We start from the raw sequence: 17,148 nt of genomic DNA, 5'->3' as shown, positions 1-17,148 counted from the left end.
CAGTTCCTTGCTGATTAAATATCCAAATTGCCTGGATAGCACACACAATGCTGACTAAGGAGACAAAAATTAGACATGTGCATATTTTAAGAAATTCTTTTTCTCTTTGCCAATATTTTTTTGGAATGTGGTATTTCTGATAATGTGAATGTGAATGAAAGGATGTCCAGATTAACTCCAAAACAATTCACTTACAGTATGCACCCTTTCATTCCATCTCATTGGAAGTTTCTTTCTAGTCTATATTTTATTAAAGGGCTCTTGTACAATGCAATCTAATTTAATTAAGGGAATCCCATCTTAATCGCCATTGTTATTCTGGTGAATCATAGATTTCTATTAAATCAGAAATCCCAAAACTAAATCTTACTTTATTGGCTGATTTAGTAGCATGTAAGATTAACATTAATAGCTATTAATTATTAGTAAAAGGCACTGCCAGATTAACAACAGTGTTTTAATATTCATTATATCACAAGATATAATGGATTAGTACGTAAATCTGCACAATTTATGCTGAAAATGGTTTGAGGCAGAAACTGTTGTTCTTAAATTTCCAGATCTCGGAGATCCAAAATGCAATTCAAGGGCATTCAAGCTTGTTGCAGGAAATAGAATACTGTAGTGTTGCATGAAATCTAGTAAAGGTTTAATCAACGATCCCTGAATAATACAATGCACATCAGAAACAATCTGACTGGTTTCATCAAGGATATTACTCTTTGTTGTGGTGCTGAGTCAACAGTCACCATCAACTTTGTTTCAATTTTGTTTTGCTTGACTTCAAGCTTCCAGGAGCTCTGTCTGACAGACTCTCTTTTTTTAATTGATCTAGCAATTAAAGGAAAGAATGGAAAGACGGTTATAATCATATATTAACATATTAAAAAGGAATAAGATAAGGAGGTTAAATGAATAAGAACCTTGATTGCGTTGGTGGATATTTGGATTTCATGGAGTTTTCTCATTGTTCCATCTCGGTCGATGAAGTATGAGGAAGCCAGCTGGTGCAGGGCTTCCACACTCTGGCTGGCATTGACCATTTTCCTGTCCAGCTTGCTCTTGTCCATGTACATGGTCAGTGCTTCCTCTCCTGCAGCAACAAAACATTGCAAGTCTGTGTGTGATCATCCAACAAAATAGGTTTCAGTAATGCTAGTATAGAACAACTGCAGTAGGAACAGTCACATATCATAAACATTATCTAAAGTCAGATTAATTACAGTGGGCTGATAAAAATCAAACATGAACTCTTGAATTGCTGTGAAAGGGCTGGGGCAAATGTGCTTGCAGAACATCCACAAGGGCAGATTAGAAACATTGATGATAATTCATTGCTGGCAGTTATTTACAGTGAGTATTGCCACCAGATACTACCGATAACAAATCCACTCTACTATAACATAAAGCTAAGCAGGAGATTAGAGCTGGTCACATTTTAAAACATTTTGTATTAATTGAATGACAACATTTTAAGAAGTGATACTTTCCTTAATCCCTCAGGCACAATTTACTGGTGATATGGTGTTGCATTATCATTGTCAGTTGTTGAACAAGATGATTTCAAGAACACTTTTCAGCAGCTCTATGAGGACCGCTGCCGTGGTAGAATTCTGGCCATCACAGAGGACAGTCACCACCCTGGGCATGAGCTCTTCACCCCACTGCCCTCAGGCAAGAGATATAAGAGCATACGGACACTTACCACTAGATTCTTCAATAGCTTCTATCCACAAGCAGTGAGACTGGCGAACACATTTAGCCATCCCCCTCGGACCACACCCACACCATCACCATCTACCTCATTGTAATTTATTTATTGTACGTCTCCAGTCATTGTTTACACGTCTGTATTGTTTACATTCAAACTGCCTGCATGTTTACTTGCACATTGTCTATTGTTTGTTTGTACATTGTCTTGATGCACTGTTTGCACTTTGTTTTGTTTTTTTACACTTGTTTTACAATCGAGAGACTTTCTGTAAGTAAGAATTCCATTGTACCAGTACCGGTTACATATGGCAATAAAGTTCAAGTTCAAGTTCAAGTTCAAGAATGGGATTTACAATAATCACAACTACAATACTTTGGATTTGTATCTTTAATAATGATAGATAGATCATATATCTCTAAACTGGCATCTTGTTAATACTACAATGGTTTTCATGTAGTTTTATAGATACTGTATGTGAGAAAAGACCAGTGGTGTTTTGTTGACCATTGACAAAGTGTCAACACTTTTTAAATCAACAGATGCCACTTAGAAGATATGATACTTGACAACACTAATATTTTCTTATGCTAATCATCACGTTAATTATTGTGTTCAGTCTGCTTTTTCTCCATTTTCAGCATTTTCAGTCTTCAGATGTTAGCGGTACCATTACAGTGTTTGGTGAATAATCACATTTTTGTTAATTTACATGCTGATTGTCGGCATGTGTTTATCAGAGTGTAAATACCAATATTGCATTAACTATATTTTTGTATTAGAACTATAACAATGATCTATTTTGTACAGTAGAACTGTGAAGAGATGAACACAATTACACTTCAAGCATCAGCTACCATATGAAACTGGAGACAGTGTTACAGATGGTAGAGCATTTAAAACTTCTTTATTATATGCAATTTGCTTGATCTATATCACCTTACATTTTGAGTTAAATCATACAGCAAAACACGACTGTATTTGAAAAGCAAATCTGTGAAAGACACCTAGCAATAGTGATGAATTAGATCTTTTTTCTTCTTTTGTGTACAGTCTTAGAAAATGAATGATTCAGTGCATGTTGTGTTTTTTGAAGGAATCACATTGTAATCAAATGTTCTTGTAATTTGCTCTGGCATACTATAGAATAAATCTGGCCATTTAAAATATGAATATGCACATAACATGTTTGTGTTCAAATGTCTTCTTTCATGTTTTATTTCATAAAACATAAAGTCATTTTGAAAAAAAAAAAATCAGAAAGTGCCCAGGAAGCTTGATTGCATGTCACATATTGTTAGGCTGCTCAACAAAGACTCCCTCACTATGTGTGGTTACTTGGAGCACTCGTACCTGGGGCTAAAGTCATTCCCTGTGCCTCATGCCTCATTGAACAACTGCTGTAGGAAGAGTTTACAATTGTCTGGACTCCCCAGCAGGAGAAGGTCATGTAGGCTCTCTGCTATTCCACTATCTCCTGTAGGGTTATGTTTTTAAATCACACACATACTTTCTTTCCAAAGGTCAATGGGTTTCTGATAACTTCCAGAGGGTCTAAAATAATAAATAAGAATAATTCACCCAGGATCATATGATAAGTCTTTTCTAAGTTATAGTATCTATTCTCTGTTATTTCCTTGTTTACCGTTATTTCCTTTTTTATATATTTTTAGCATCCCAATGATTTGAAGCAATAGCTGTGGAGTATGGACTTGCTCTTGCTCTCCATTCCAATGTTCTTAAAAAATCATGTATATACAGTATGTGTACAATTGGCAGTAGTTCACACCCATTTCTTTCTTAGAAAAGTTATATAATTTAAATACCAGGAGTACCTGTTGTTTAACTTTTTTCTTTTTAAAAATAATTAGAAACAGTGGACTTTGTAAAATGAACATGGTTACAAATTCATAAGATTGTAGAGGAGGTATAATTACAGTTTTAATAAACTGAAAGAAAGTTGATATACAGTACCTTCTGTAGCCAGCTTGAGTAATTTAATCCTCAGGATGAGCTACATAGAAAGTATTGACTTTCCATTAAGGAACAGTGTAATAAATTTTACTCCAAGTAGTCTCAGAGAACGAAAGCCTTTCTTATTAAATAATGATCTGAAGATGAACTTGTAAGGTAAAAAAAAATCTTTATGGTAATATTGTATAAGCAATGTTAGTAATAAAATAACCGCCCTGGGATTTATACCTTATTAAAACATAACTAGTCTTCATTTGTTAGTCAGCCTTCATATCAGTGGTAAAATAAGCACTGTAGAATTAACTATTTTTATGTTCCACTAATTTATTATTTTTTATATTTTTAATGTACTTTAATTTTAATGTTTAATTTTTATATACTGTATACTGAAGAATATTGTAACATCTTTAGGTAACACTTCAATCCTATAGTTAAAGTCTCTGTTGTATTGTCCTTTAAGAACAGGAGTACACATAATGGTCAGCAGGCTTTATGCAAAACCCTCTAACCAATTTGATCACTTTATTTAAATAGAAACAGCATACCTAAGTTAATAAACAAATAGAAAATGCACCTGATTCAAATGCTTATACATTTTATCCCACAATAAATATCCACCGGTTACATCCTAGTCTCAATTAAAGCTCATTTAAGGCTTCAAACCCATCAGCTCCTGGCTTCTCATCTGAAGTAAGCCATAGGTGGATGTTTTGTGTTAAGAAGTAACTTTGTTTTAACTGTGATTTAAGAAAACTGAAGTGTGAACCTCAAAAGCAAAGAAAAGCCTCTCATTGTATCTAAATCTAACACCCTGCAAGGATACACTGCTTTCTCCACTGCAAAAGAAATGTGTTATAGTTCTTTTTGTGTAATTTTTGCATGTTTGACCCAGGTGATCAAATTTCTTCATCTCAGTAACCAGTAATCTTATTACTGTGTTTATTGAAACAAAATGGCACAGCTGTTATGAGATGTATCGAATATGTGACTGAGAGATGGTATTGTCATGTCACAAGAAATGGTGTGGTGGTATACTTTAATCAGTGCTAAAATGACTTTGCTTTGTAAATAATTCCTATAATACCAGAAGAACAGAATATAAATGGATAATACATGCAAGTGTCAGCTAATGTTTTGTTTACTTTTGACTAGTGTTTAGAGTGCTTATGATTTAGGACATATTTTCATTTTTACCATCAATCTCCATGCATGGTACACATCACTAGAGTCCACTAATCCTGATTTCATTACCATCTCTCAAGCTTGCTTTGCAATTGATCTTTTTAATGATTTCTTTTCCATCTCATAGTCAGCTGGGTGGCAAGAAAAACTGTTAATAGGTTTATGTGAAAAATGGAAAGGATGTTTACTCTGCTGGTGGTGGTAGATGTGTGGTTAAGTCCTCTCTCTCTCTGGTCTCCAGCTAGCTGATAGAGTTAGCTCTCATGTGGGGTCTTTGCCTCTAGTAACTAGTGCTTTCATATGAATGCAGTTGCTCCTGAAGCATGATAACCTTAATTTTTACCATACAACAGAATTAGCTCAACATTTTCAAGTGTCAGCTTTTTTAACACTTCCTTCTGTTAGCTAGCCTGACAATGCATCAGCTATTTCAGGGTATATGATACATTTCTGAAAATCATCTATCATATTCCCAACAGTTTTCATAACATTTTGGCAATCTTTTTGTTTTCCTTTATTATTCCCCTGTCCACGTTCAGACATATTTGCGCTCATGATATATTGTTCTCTCTACATCAGAACATATTTAATAGAATTTCGTAGACTGGCTGCTAGCAGGTACAGTACACATCTGTCTCTCCACAAATTCTGCTGCTCCTGTTTTATTGTTGAGATTGTTTTGTTTGTTTTTAATACATTTTTCACAAGCTTCCTGAATGTCATAATTATGGTATCAAGTTGAAACAGCTTGCAGGCTTGTATATTATACTGCAATTTAATGCTTCTTATATAATTCTCTCGATCGAAAGCCAGATGCCAGTACTTTGTCATATGGCAAACCATTGCTTGACAATATTATCCTGCATAGTGCAAGATTCAGACGTTAAAGGATTGTACCTTTCGGTAAAACTGGATTTACTTTACTCAAAGCGAGTTAAAATACATTAATTGTTTATATAGTTCTGGATCATTTTTTCCCCTAAAACTGATGTACTGTATATTCTGTTTTTAACTTAAATTAAATCATGGCTTTCAACATAAAGTTCTGTATAGCAGAATAGCATTACAATTCTTCAAAAAAGCACCAATGTTTATCTGCATACCGCTTGTATTAAAACTTATTGTCAGATTGCAATTGCTTTTGAATATATTTCCACCACATTTGTAAATATTATTTCTGTTGACAAATAACTAATCCTATTGAAATATATTGAACTCAAAATGGAGCTCAGTTAATCATGGCAAACAGAACTAGCAATGTGTTGCATAAATCAGGAGAAATTATTTTGAGCATTATTATATTAATACATATTATAAATATATTATATTTCAGGTCCATATTATATATTTTTTTAAATGTTAGACAAAACAACTGTAACTATTTAAGCTATTTTTACTGTTACAACTAATCTTGACAACAAAGATATTGTATAAGGGAAGTAGTATCACAACTGAGAAATAATGTCATATTTTTAAGATCAGGACACTGCAACGCTACACATTTTGATTTCTTTCTACATCTCCTTTGGAATTGGTCATTAAGTGATTAATGTAACTCATTTGGCCCCAATCAGCTAACTTAACCTGACTTATGTGAGGGTTTAGTTAAGTTAAGTCTGAAGTGTACTATAATGATAGGGCAGGAGTCAGGTTTTTTCAATGCTGGAACCAAGTACAAAGCCAGGCAGTTACCTCCCAGAGTGGCGGATATCAGAATGTGGGTCCCGTACTTCTTGATAATGGTGTCAATGAATTGCTGGACGGAGGGTCTCCTCCCCAGCAGGCGGATACTCCTCTGGAATTCCGGCATTAGGGGAAGGGGATTCCGGATCAGATCCCTCCTCTCGATAGCGGTGTTCCTCACCTTCCAGCGCGCAAATTCTCTGCAGAAACAAAGAGAACCTCCACCTCATTAACAAGGGGACAGTCACTGCGCAGTGCATAGTGTGCTTGTTCATGACGCTGAAGGAGCCCCTGCATTGGAAAGGCACTCTAGACACTTTAATGTTCTGTAGTATAGATAAAATATTTTTCATTAATGTTTTCATAAACATTCATTGAAAAACTAGCTGATGGTGATGGAGATTCCCTAAACAGTGGTCAATAATTGTTTGAGTGTTGCCCAAGTGAATGTACATGAGCAGTAGGGGTGTGATTAAATGTTAGGGTCTGTCTCAGCTCTCAGTGGCACGGTGACCAATCTGGCCTCCCAGATACGTACAGACATGGAGTACTGTCAATGAGGGAGGCCCTACTCCTTTAATTGACACTGAAACCTCTTGGATGCACTTGTGTTGAGTGAACAATTTTTTAACAGACAAGCATAGAATCCCTCTTAAACCCTTGAGCTGCTCATAACAGAGCGGCACCAACCGATCACTTGATTGTTTAGCTTTCGTTTGCTTTTGTGACCAGAAGGTTTAAAACGACTGGATGCAATAAGTGATACTTAAAACTGAAGAAGAGCTGCTGTCATTATTTTATTAATTAATCAGTCTCCCTGTGAGAAGAAGTGAAAGAAACTGATTGACCTCATGAGAGAGAGAGCTCTATCTGTGAGACTGCCTCACTTCACTGTCAATTATGTCAAGACTACTAGTATATTTCTGGGCACAACCAGTATATGGAAATGTAATTTTTTTTTTCTCACATTGGCTTATTCTGTAAAGACACACACAGGCTCCTGTAACAATCCCAATTTGTTAGGTGAAGAAGTGATAAAAAAGACGTGTCTTGCTGCAAGAATAAATTAAAGTTGAAAGCTTTTTTATCAAGTGAAGAAGTTTTTATGAAAAGCATTTTCCTACTCATCCTTCTCAGTAATACTTTAAAATTGTTTTCCTAGGTTTTTAACAGTGTAGGATTTCTTAAGGAGCCTCCCATATTAGCTTTTCTTGGATTAAACAATCAATAGCATTTAAACAAAATGGCAATTAAGAAAAATATTTAGTAACTTCACACACCAATGGTTTGTCCCTACTTTGTCAATCAAAGCACAAGTGTATCACAAGAGAAGATGACTCCAGAATGTGAAAAAGAACAGATTAGCTATTCATTTATGTAGGTATTGTCTGTTTAAAATCTCAATTGCGATTAAATAAAACAACTACTGTACCAGTATCCCATTTCTGTAACAAACCAAAGAGAAAAAAAAAACAGTGAGAGGTAAAGAAAGTCTACTGCCCACATCCCCAGAAATGGCTTATTTATTCTCACTGCAAATGATGGTTCAGTCTTGTTTTGATCTTCCCAGATTTACTTCAGAGAATAACAGATCTCAAGTCACATGGGGTTTGAAATGAGTCACATTGCTACTTGGCAGTCTCACAATGAAAAATAATTGTTTGGGGTGGGGGTTGCATAATGTAAATGTCAGCTGGCAGCACAACACAATGGGCAACACAGCACCACACGACGAGCTCTGAGCTTCTGACGCATGCTGTGCTGTGGGTGCCAAAACAATTTAGATCTAGATAACCTGCAGTAGGGCCTGATTGTTTCAATCCATTCACCAGGTCTCGTCATTCTCAGATATAAGATAGCTTTGAAAAACAAGAATGTTTCTGGTAACTATTGACAGCTTGGTGGCCTGTTTTTCTTTTCAACATCAGAAGAGTGCTCACTTGTACCAGGTGAATCCATCTTTCTCAGCCCTTGAAAATGATCTGAGTGTATCTTAACTAGTGTTCTTCAAGGCGACTGATACAAATGTATGCAAATTACATTTTCTTCTAGTTTGCATCAACAAATCTCAAGATAAGGTAAGGCATACAGTATAATGAAGCAAATTAAGGCTCTGCATGAAATGCATTAAAGAAGGCAGTGCAGAAAGTAAAAGATATTATAGTCCAATTTAGCTATAGCTGGAATCAACAACATCTTGGAAGCCATTCTCTGAACAACAGTTCTGCTCATTGCTTTTCTTATGAGATTCCAGCATTGCATTGAATCCCTGTCCATGAATACTACATTTGTTTTTGTAATGAATCCATTTTTATGAATATTACTCTTGAGGTTTAGTCCTTAGCATTCAATCTGGCTTCAGGAACACTTTGCAGAAACAAAGGCCTTCCTGTTACAGTAAGGAGAAAACATCAAAATGGTCTCACAGGCCCATAGTCGTGCTGTGCTTTAACCAGTAGACTTTACACAGCCTAAAAGACATATATACAACAAATAAGCTATCAGTTTTAAAAACTGTGTAGGTTTCTATTGAACCATTATTTTCTCAGACCACAAGAGAAAGATATTATATATCGAACTCAGTTACCCCTAAAATAATGACACTTTAGGCCACAAGACTGGCCTATTAATTTAAAGCTCAAATATTATTCAGTCAATGATCCACGTACCACTTACTCCTCATTTGTGGCTCTGATATGCTGTCAGACATAAATATGGAGACCACCAATACAATTTTCATTTATTACTATAGGAAACGTTCTCCATGGAGCCAAATTAGGAACATCGGAAATAAGGCCTTGCAAAACTTGCAAAGGACAAGGTGATCAATCAGACAGTAAGGTGAGGATATTGCATTAGTGACTGTAAGATAGTAACACATCCCAAGTCATTTAGAAATCTGTGCAACCATCAGGCTGAAGGAAAAAGTGATCGAAACCAGCAGTGAAGACACATAACGATCAATATTACATTTAAAGTACGGTATATGTACCACTAGAATTATGTTCCCATGATCAAAGGCCATGTTTTCCCAAAAAATAATAATGAAGAAAAAATACAACATATATAAGAACCAATAACATTTGTAGCATTTCTAATGCTCTCAGTATATAATATATTGCTACACATTGTAATACACTGTATAACACAGTATACTGTATACTGAAATTAATTTTCAATAGGGTAGCACTGGGGTGTAGGAATTAGCTATGCTGCATTGCAGAACTGGAGCTTTGGGTTCAGTTCCTGCTATATGAATGTACTGTAGTTTGTAGTGTATGTTCTCTTTGTTTCACATGGCTTTCCTCCAGGTGCTCTGGTTCGCTCCCACAATACAAAGACATACTGGCAGGTTAATTGGCTTCTGGGAAAATTGGCCCTGGTGTGAGTGTGTGTGTGTTCCGCTTTGTGCTTCTTGCTTAAGGAGATAGGCTCCTGCTCCCCAGTGACCCTCTACACTGTATTTTGTGAAGTGGTTAGAAAATGGATGGATGGATTTTTCAATAGTCTGTATAAACCCCAAATAGCTTAATCATGAATGAAGTCAGGTAATTTCAAATAAACTTGTCTAGGAATAAAACTATGAAACTTGTTTGAAACCAGCTCTGTGCCGTATTCTTTATAGTCCATTGTTAAAATGAAATCTAATGTTTTCAGGTTGTTTTGTGTTTTTGTCTTTGTACTCTTGCTGAAACGTCAGTGGCTCGGTTCACAAATCAGGGTGCTTGGTAAGAACATGTAAAGCTAGAAACATTAATGCCACTCAGTCAGGTATCGTGATAAACCTCGCATTGCAGACAGATAGGGTACCATGCTGATAAGCTGAATGCTATGCAGAAAATACATCCAGCGGTGAATATGTTGAACATGTTGAAACACTCGTTTATTTGCATTGATCAGCAGGGAAAATAAAAAGAAAATGTTAGATTCATATCCCACTGTTTCAATTTACTTGTTCACCCAGTTTTACATTGTCTATCTTGTTTGTGTTAAGTCACTATGACTCCACAAAAGTGCTGTGTTGGCTGAAGGTGGCAGTATTCAATAGGAAAACTATTGAGATATTTGTAATGTCTACTGTACATCACTGTTATGGTAGCTTTATCTATAGAAGAGTTCTGTCATTTTTGTGCAGCTCAGTATTCATTTAATGTAACTCACATCAAAATACCCTTTTGCTGGTTTTATTTTCTTACATCTGTAGTCACCTTTCACTTGTAATAGACACACACTTTCCTCACACTTCAACCTCTCTCTTTTCTGACAAAACAGAACAGATTGTACATTTTCTTGGCAAGCACATCCAGCAGATTTGTGGGCTCTCCCCACACAGCCTGTACTCATTTGTAGCTTTATTGGAGGTGCTGTTTCATCAATTAGAAAAGCCTGTTATCAGGCTGCAATTGCAAAAAAGCTGTGTGATGCACAAATACCCCACAGACATAAAAAAAATATGTAAATGTCTTTTGACATTTCCACAATTCACTAGTCAATTATGTTCTGGGCACAGAAAGCTGAAGGTACCTGTGCACAAATTATAAACACTTTGTTGTGATCATGTTGCCTCATTTAAAATTGTCATAAATTTAACAGAAATTACCAGGGATTGCTGGATCCTCTGAGAAACCTTCAGTTTGAAATCTGGTGCATCTGCTCTAACAGAGTAATCTTCTTGCAGATAAACATAAAAAAATGCCAAATAAATTCAGGCAATATGTATTCTACTTCAAAGTGTAAATAATGTATTTTGAGCTATTTTTGTAATATTATATTAGTACACTGAAGAATTTGCAAATGGGTAGCTTTGGAGTTTTTTTTAAATATGGAACCTCAATACTTATATATCCATACAGGTAGAAAGTAAACATAATTCATGAATCTGCGACATAGACATTTATGCAGTGATTAGCACCCTGGGTTCGATTCCTGGAGTGTTATCTGCATGGATGTTGTATGGTCTACTTGTGTCTATATGGGTTTCTTCATGCACCTTGTTTCCTCTCACAGTCCAAAGACATACTTTAAGGTTAATTGCTTTCTATGAATAGTGGCCCTGGTGTGAACGTGTGTGTGTCTGTGTGTCCTGAAATAGACTAGTGTCCCATCCAAGGTGTATCTTGCCTTGCACCCATTGCATGCCGGAACAGGCTCCAGCTTCCCCACAATCTTGTACTGAATAAAGTGTTTAGAAGATGGATGGATGTTGCTTGAACTTTTTAATTTGATCACCTCTTTGACGACTTGTCAAAACCAAACAAGTGAGGATACATACAATGTTTTGGTGGCTTTTTGTTGGCTTTTACCAGTTTAAGAAGTTAATAGTTAACAGTTGCACCTGCTTTAAAAAGACTTCAGATTTAACCGACAAAATCTGGGAAAGGTGGGTTTTGTCTGCCAAGGGGACACTATTTTTGTCCCTCTGTTTCTGTGCACAATTCCTCATCTTGCATTTGCATGTATTTAATGTGAAGTATCGAGTTTTGTGATGTCTTGCTCTACAAAAGTCTAAAGAAGTGAGTCACCATGGCCTCAAAGGGTGGTGAGAAGAGGTAAAGAGTAAATCTGAGTGTGACTGAGAAACTAAGAGTTGATTAAATTAGAATTTGGAATGTCAGGGATATGGTAGCACCACGTAAACGGTTTTATATATTGGCAAAATGAAGTAAACGTTGCTGAAGTATGAAATATATGTAGAACCACAACCGGAAAATCAGTCACTGGTGCAAGGAACCATATGGAAGAGGTTCATAAGACATCACTCGATGAAGCTGTTTTAAAATGTTACGAAATTGTTAAAATGTTATGAAATTGAATTTCAAATGCAGTGATGAATGGCTTTGGTGAGTTTGTAAATGTCAAGCATAATGAATAAAAGCTTTGCGTGCACCTACTGAAGAGAGAGAACCGTTCAGTGAGAAATCAAATAAACATATGCAAGATGAAGACATCATATTTCCCAACTGCACAATGCTGAGGAGACTAGTCTCTTATCAATACAGTATATTCTTTCTGCAATACAGTGTTAATACAAAATAGTATATTATTTTTATATACTGTGCATTCATGTTCATACATATTCAGAAAGCATATATACTGTACAGTATGTACTGCGTATATTTTTGTTCATACATGAATAGTGTTTGGGGGATTTGAAATATCTCATTGGTAATGTAATGGACAGCTGGCAATACCAAACACACCTTCCCCTCATAATTGAACTGTAAGTTTATTCATTCCACCATTTGCTTTGGCCTAATCTGTTTAGACATAAACTTTGAGATCTCAGCTCTCATTTACATTACTCTGTATGTCCTTGACTTGGAAGCTGCTAGCGTGCTTCTGTTCACTATGAATATGGGAGCTCATGTAACCATGCTGTCTTGATTGTTGAGTGGTGTCTACACTGTCTGTATACTGCTTTTAATCTCATATTTTTATATTTTAGCACACCACAGCATTTACATTTCACTTCCAATGTTGGCCGGCATTAACCTATTACTGTATACGACCTAATGTATATTTCATTCAGTGCGTGTTTTACAAGTCATTCTGGATAAGGGTGTCTGCTTAGTTAGAAATAATTAGAACAATATAGAACTGTTAAGCACACTAATACAATGTATTTACTTTGGTACAGCTTAATGTCACCCCACTCACCCAGAGCAAAAATAATTATAGTAAAATCCTCCCTCTGAGACTCACTCCTCCTTGACTGTTAGAATTGCGTTACTGATTTTGTTTGCTAAGACCGTTGTTGAGATCTCCATCTCATCTACAACTCATCTACACTGTAATTGGAAGGAACATCTGTCATAATTGCTATGCTGAATTGTAAAGGATGAAAAAGACCACAAAAAAAAAAACAGAAGGTATTTTCTAGACATGTTTGACATGGCAAATTGCTCACTGTATTATAAATAGGAGAAAATTAGCAACAGTGTCCTAGATACTGTAAACACAATTAGTCAGTTCAAGGGTCCTAGTTAATACAAATAACCAGATATAGGGCAAGCTATTTTCCCCCTAATGTTTAAATTATTGTTCAGTAAATGACTGCAATGTGAAGTTACCTGTTGGCATTAATTTCAGTTCAATCTTTCAAGTCACAATTCATGATAATCAATTGAGGGAAACGTGACATTTACTGTATATACTTTAGTTTGGAATAACAACCGTATTACCTTAGTGTAGAAGCACATACAGTCCTTTTAATTATCTTTATAACCACAAATCAATATTGTGTTGGGATCGGGGCACATAGTATCTTTTGGACAAAGAAGAATGACCTAATATGGACATTGTACACATGACAATTTCATGACACAGATATCCATTAATGTGGTTTAGTTTTCAATGAGCTGTCTACAGAAAGAGCCATTCGACAGAGATGAGAGTTACATGCTGTGGTTCAGTTACGATAAGTCACTTAGTGACATGTGATACACACACACAGTCATGGGAACACATTATATACACCCTATGCATGCTTAAGATGTCAATAACCAACCCACTTTGCACAGGAAGACAAATTACTTTTTTGAAATCAGTTGTTTAGAATATATGCTTTAGCTTTTGATTTACACAGCAAATACTGTCAGTAAAACATAAATGGTTTGAAATCTGCCTGGACAGCAATTTCCATGTTGCACCAGATTATGTTGCAAAGCTGATAAATCCCTAGAAAGTTTAATCTACCGAGGAACAAAGACGAATCACACCAGTTACAATTTCAGTCTTTCAATACTGTCTTACCACTAAAGTGGTGATTTAACCACAGTGCCATCTGCATGCACCATATGCATCGTCATCAATGTGCCCAGATTACAGTGCTGGCAGATGGAACCTATGATGTGATTCAGTGTTTTATTCTGCACTTCAAAGCTCAGTTTAATGACCTTCCTGAAGAGCCTAGGATAAAACAAATAGTTTTCGGAGTAAAATCCAAACTACAATAAAAGTGATCACAATGCAATAGGGTTGAGAAAAACTGTGGGTGTGGAGATGAGTAGAAAGGCCATGTATCAGGGATCCTGACCACTTTATAAGGTTATGAGTTTCATATTCATTTTGTGAGAGATTATCTTTTTGTATCACAGGAAGAAAAAAAAAGTAAAAGAGCTAAAACGGTGTTGGCGTGTGTTCTTCTTGCTGTAGAAACAATTGATTTATAAATTATTACAGTTTATTTTTGTCAGTTTTTACACTTTGGTTTATACAGTATGCAAGCCATGTACTTTTACACATAAAATGACAAGTTTACACCACATACAGTATACAGCAAATACTGGTTCACATTAAGCCACATGACTGATGATATGACAATTTGGATTAAAATGTCTGTTTTAAAGTTCATTCTGACCATGTGAAATAACAAAATAAGTTTAAACTGTGTTACAGGAAGCCATCCAAAGCATTAGAAAGCTAGAGAAATCAGTATGTATTTAACAGTGAATCAGCATTTGAGGCCTATGCATTATCCATGTTATATTCTCCAGTGTCTGTATTTGGCAAATGTTTTAGGATAGCTCCCCCTTTTGTAGATCTCTTCATGCAATTACTCAATATTTACTGGCACAAGACATTACTAAGCCTGTGCGATTTACAGAAATTTGTCTCTTCCACAAAAAGCTCAGTCAGACAGCAAATAATTAAGAGCAATCAGCTTTTGAATTCTTTAGGCTTGAACAAGACCATTTCACCAGGGACTCCTTCGTTAATGAGAGCATCTGAGCTTCATCTCTGTTCATTTTTATTCAAAGCATAAATGCCAAATAGCAAAAAAAGAAAAAAGTTACATCCTGCATGTGCACTCTGCAATTAACTAGAATCTCTGCTCACATAAATGTCAGTGGAAATATTCCAATAATTAGTCCTCTAAGCAGTAAATTAAAAATGAAATAAAAGAAAAAAAATTAAAGTAAGAAGCTGGATGCAATTCCTCTGGCAATGACAACCTTTCCAATCAGAGAATCCATTTTGACAATGATCATCAAATGTTTCTGAAGATATTGAGTAATTCCTTGATCATTCCCAAATCTCATACATTGGATTGGTGTTAAAAGCACTTTCTTCCTTTTAATGGTAAGACTTAGAAAAACTCTTGGGTATTTACAAGTGAAGCCTCATTTCACCATGCCTTTTCTACCAGGCATAATTCTACATGGCCCCCCTTTGGTGTATCTTCATAAAGCTGTTCATTCCTCCAAGTCCTTTTACTACACACAGCTGAAGTGTATGCTACAGCATAGTGACTGTCCAAAATTCAGTGCTGAGGGGCAGCTGTAAAAAAAAGTACTTTTCTTCTTGTTAACTGGTGATTTGCCTGAAATCTCAGATGATTTGTCCAATCTAGACCTCCATCTTGGCCATTATCATTGCATAAACAGTACATTCCATATATTCTGTCTCACAGTTCATTAATTTAAAAAGCCTCTTGGCTTGGCTACATGAGTCAAAATACATGTAGGAACCTAAATAATTAATTAATGAATTGTATTGAAATGTAGTGATTCTAAGATTATAAAGGGCACAATAACAAGCAATATTATAAAACCTTTTGTATGTGATACCTTTATGTATGTGATAGATTACACATCTTTATTGAGCTTGAAACCTTATTTAAATCTGCGAGGCTTGTAAATTAAGTCTTTCAGCTCTTCAGTAAAGCACATTTAAAAATCTGCATTAACTCTTTACATCAATAAATGTAAACTGTTAACATCACAAGCATCAGAGAAGACTACCATTACATTACCCTGATGTGCACTACTGTGATTCGTACAGATGCAGCCATTCAAAGTGCGCGTCACAGACACGTACCGGATGTAATTGGCTACGGCCTCGCACGTCACGATGTCTCGGTACTTTAAAGGAAACATACACACCAGTATTCCATTTCTCCCTAAACATTTTAAGCATCGAAGTCTTTAACTAACGTGATACCGGAGTCAACAAGCATACTTTTAGAATTTGATAAAAAGGGAACATAATATGGAATCGCGTATCTAAAGAAATTAATAACGATATAATTATACTCATGTGATTCATACTGTATGCCTTTTCAGATTATCAGCTATCTTTATTTTTTAATAATACTAATACAACCAAAATATCCATAACAGTTTAGTGTTTGCACCTATCTTAAAAATATGAAAAAACATTTCAAGTGTAATTGAGATAACAGCAAGGCATACTGAGAGTTCTCCATATTTTTTTCTGCAACCCAGTGGTCACAAATGTAGGCATATAACCCAGCAGAAACAAGATGACCAAGTAAGAAACCCCCAGTAATATAATTTGTTACAGTATTTTTTATCTGTAAGCCTAACCAACAGACTATTTTCCAGTGAACTATTCATCAGTGAGCTTTTTCCCTAGACATCACAAACTACAAAAGCTTAGTGCTTTTTCCTAGACTAAAACTAAGTAATCAGATTAAAAGTAATTCAGCGTTAAATTGAGTTCCTCTTTCATAGTGTAGCGCAGGTATTCACATTATTAGCACTTTCAGTTTTTACACATTTCTGGAGGTTTAGTATTTGATACTTTCTGTCATACAGAACCCTTTGACAGCTCCTTGAGGATATAAAGAATTTCAA

At 35.6% G+C, this 17,148-nt stretch overlaps 1 protein-coding gene and 1 long non-coding RNA gene across 4 annotated transcripts in view; one reads left to right on the top strand and one right to left on the bottom strand.

Annotated features, from left to right (window-relative positions):
• Positions 1 to 17,148, top strand: part of LOC138224968 (uncharacterized) — a 312,271-nt gene that overhangs the window by 199,007 nt on the left and 96,116 nt on the right. The gene's annotated exons all lie outside the window — the stretch shown is intronic.
• Positions 1 to 17,148, bottom strand: part of brinp1 (bone morphogenetic protein/retinoic acid inducible neural-specific 1) — a 127,878-nt gene that overhangs the window by 49,680 nt on the left and 61,050 nt on the right. For both annotated transcript variants that reach the window (XR_011183483.1, XM_006640642.3), the window contains exons 3-4: positions 6,560 to 6,750; positions 924 to 1,093 (exon numbers count right to left, since the gene is read on the bottom strand). Coding sequence is in view for 1 of the 2 variants with exons in the window: in XM_006640642.3 (XP_006640705.1) it covers positions 924 to 1,093; positions 6,560 to 6,750 (361 nt within the window). In the remaining variant the exon portion in view is untranslated. The remainder of the gene's footprint in view (positions 1 to 923; positions 1,094 to 6,559; positions 6,751 to 17,148) is intronic.

This window comes from Lepisosteus oculatus, chromosome 24 (genome assembly GCF_040954835.1).
Source record: "Lepisosteus oculatus isolate fLepOcu1 chromosome 24, fLepOcu1.hap2, whole genome shotgun sequence".
Taxonomy (NCBI): Eukaryota; Metazoa; Chordata; class Actinopteri; order Semionotiformes; family Lepisosteidae; genus Lepisosteus; species Lepisosteus oculatus.
This window is presented reverse-complemented; position numbering and strand designations above follow the sequence as displayed.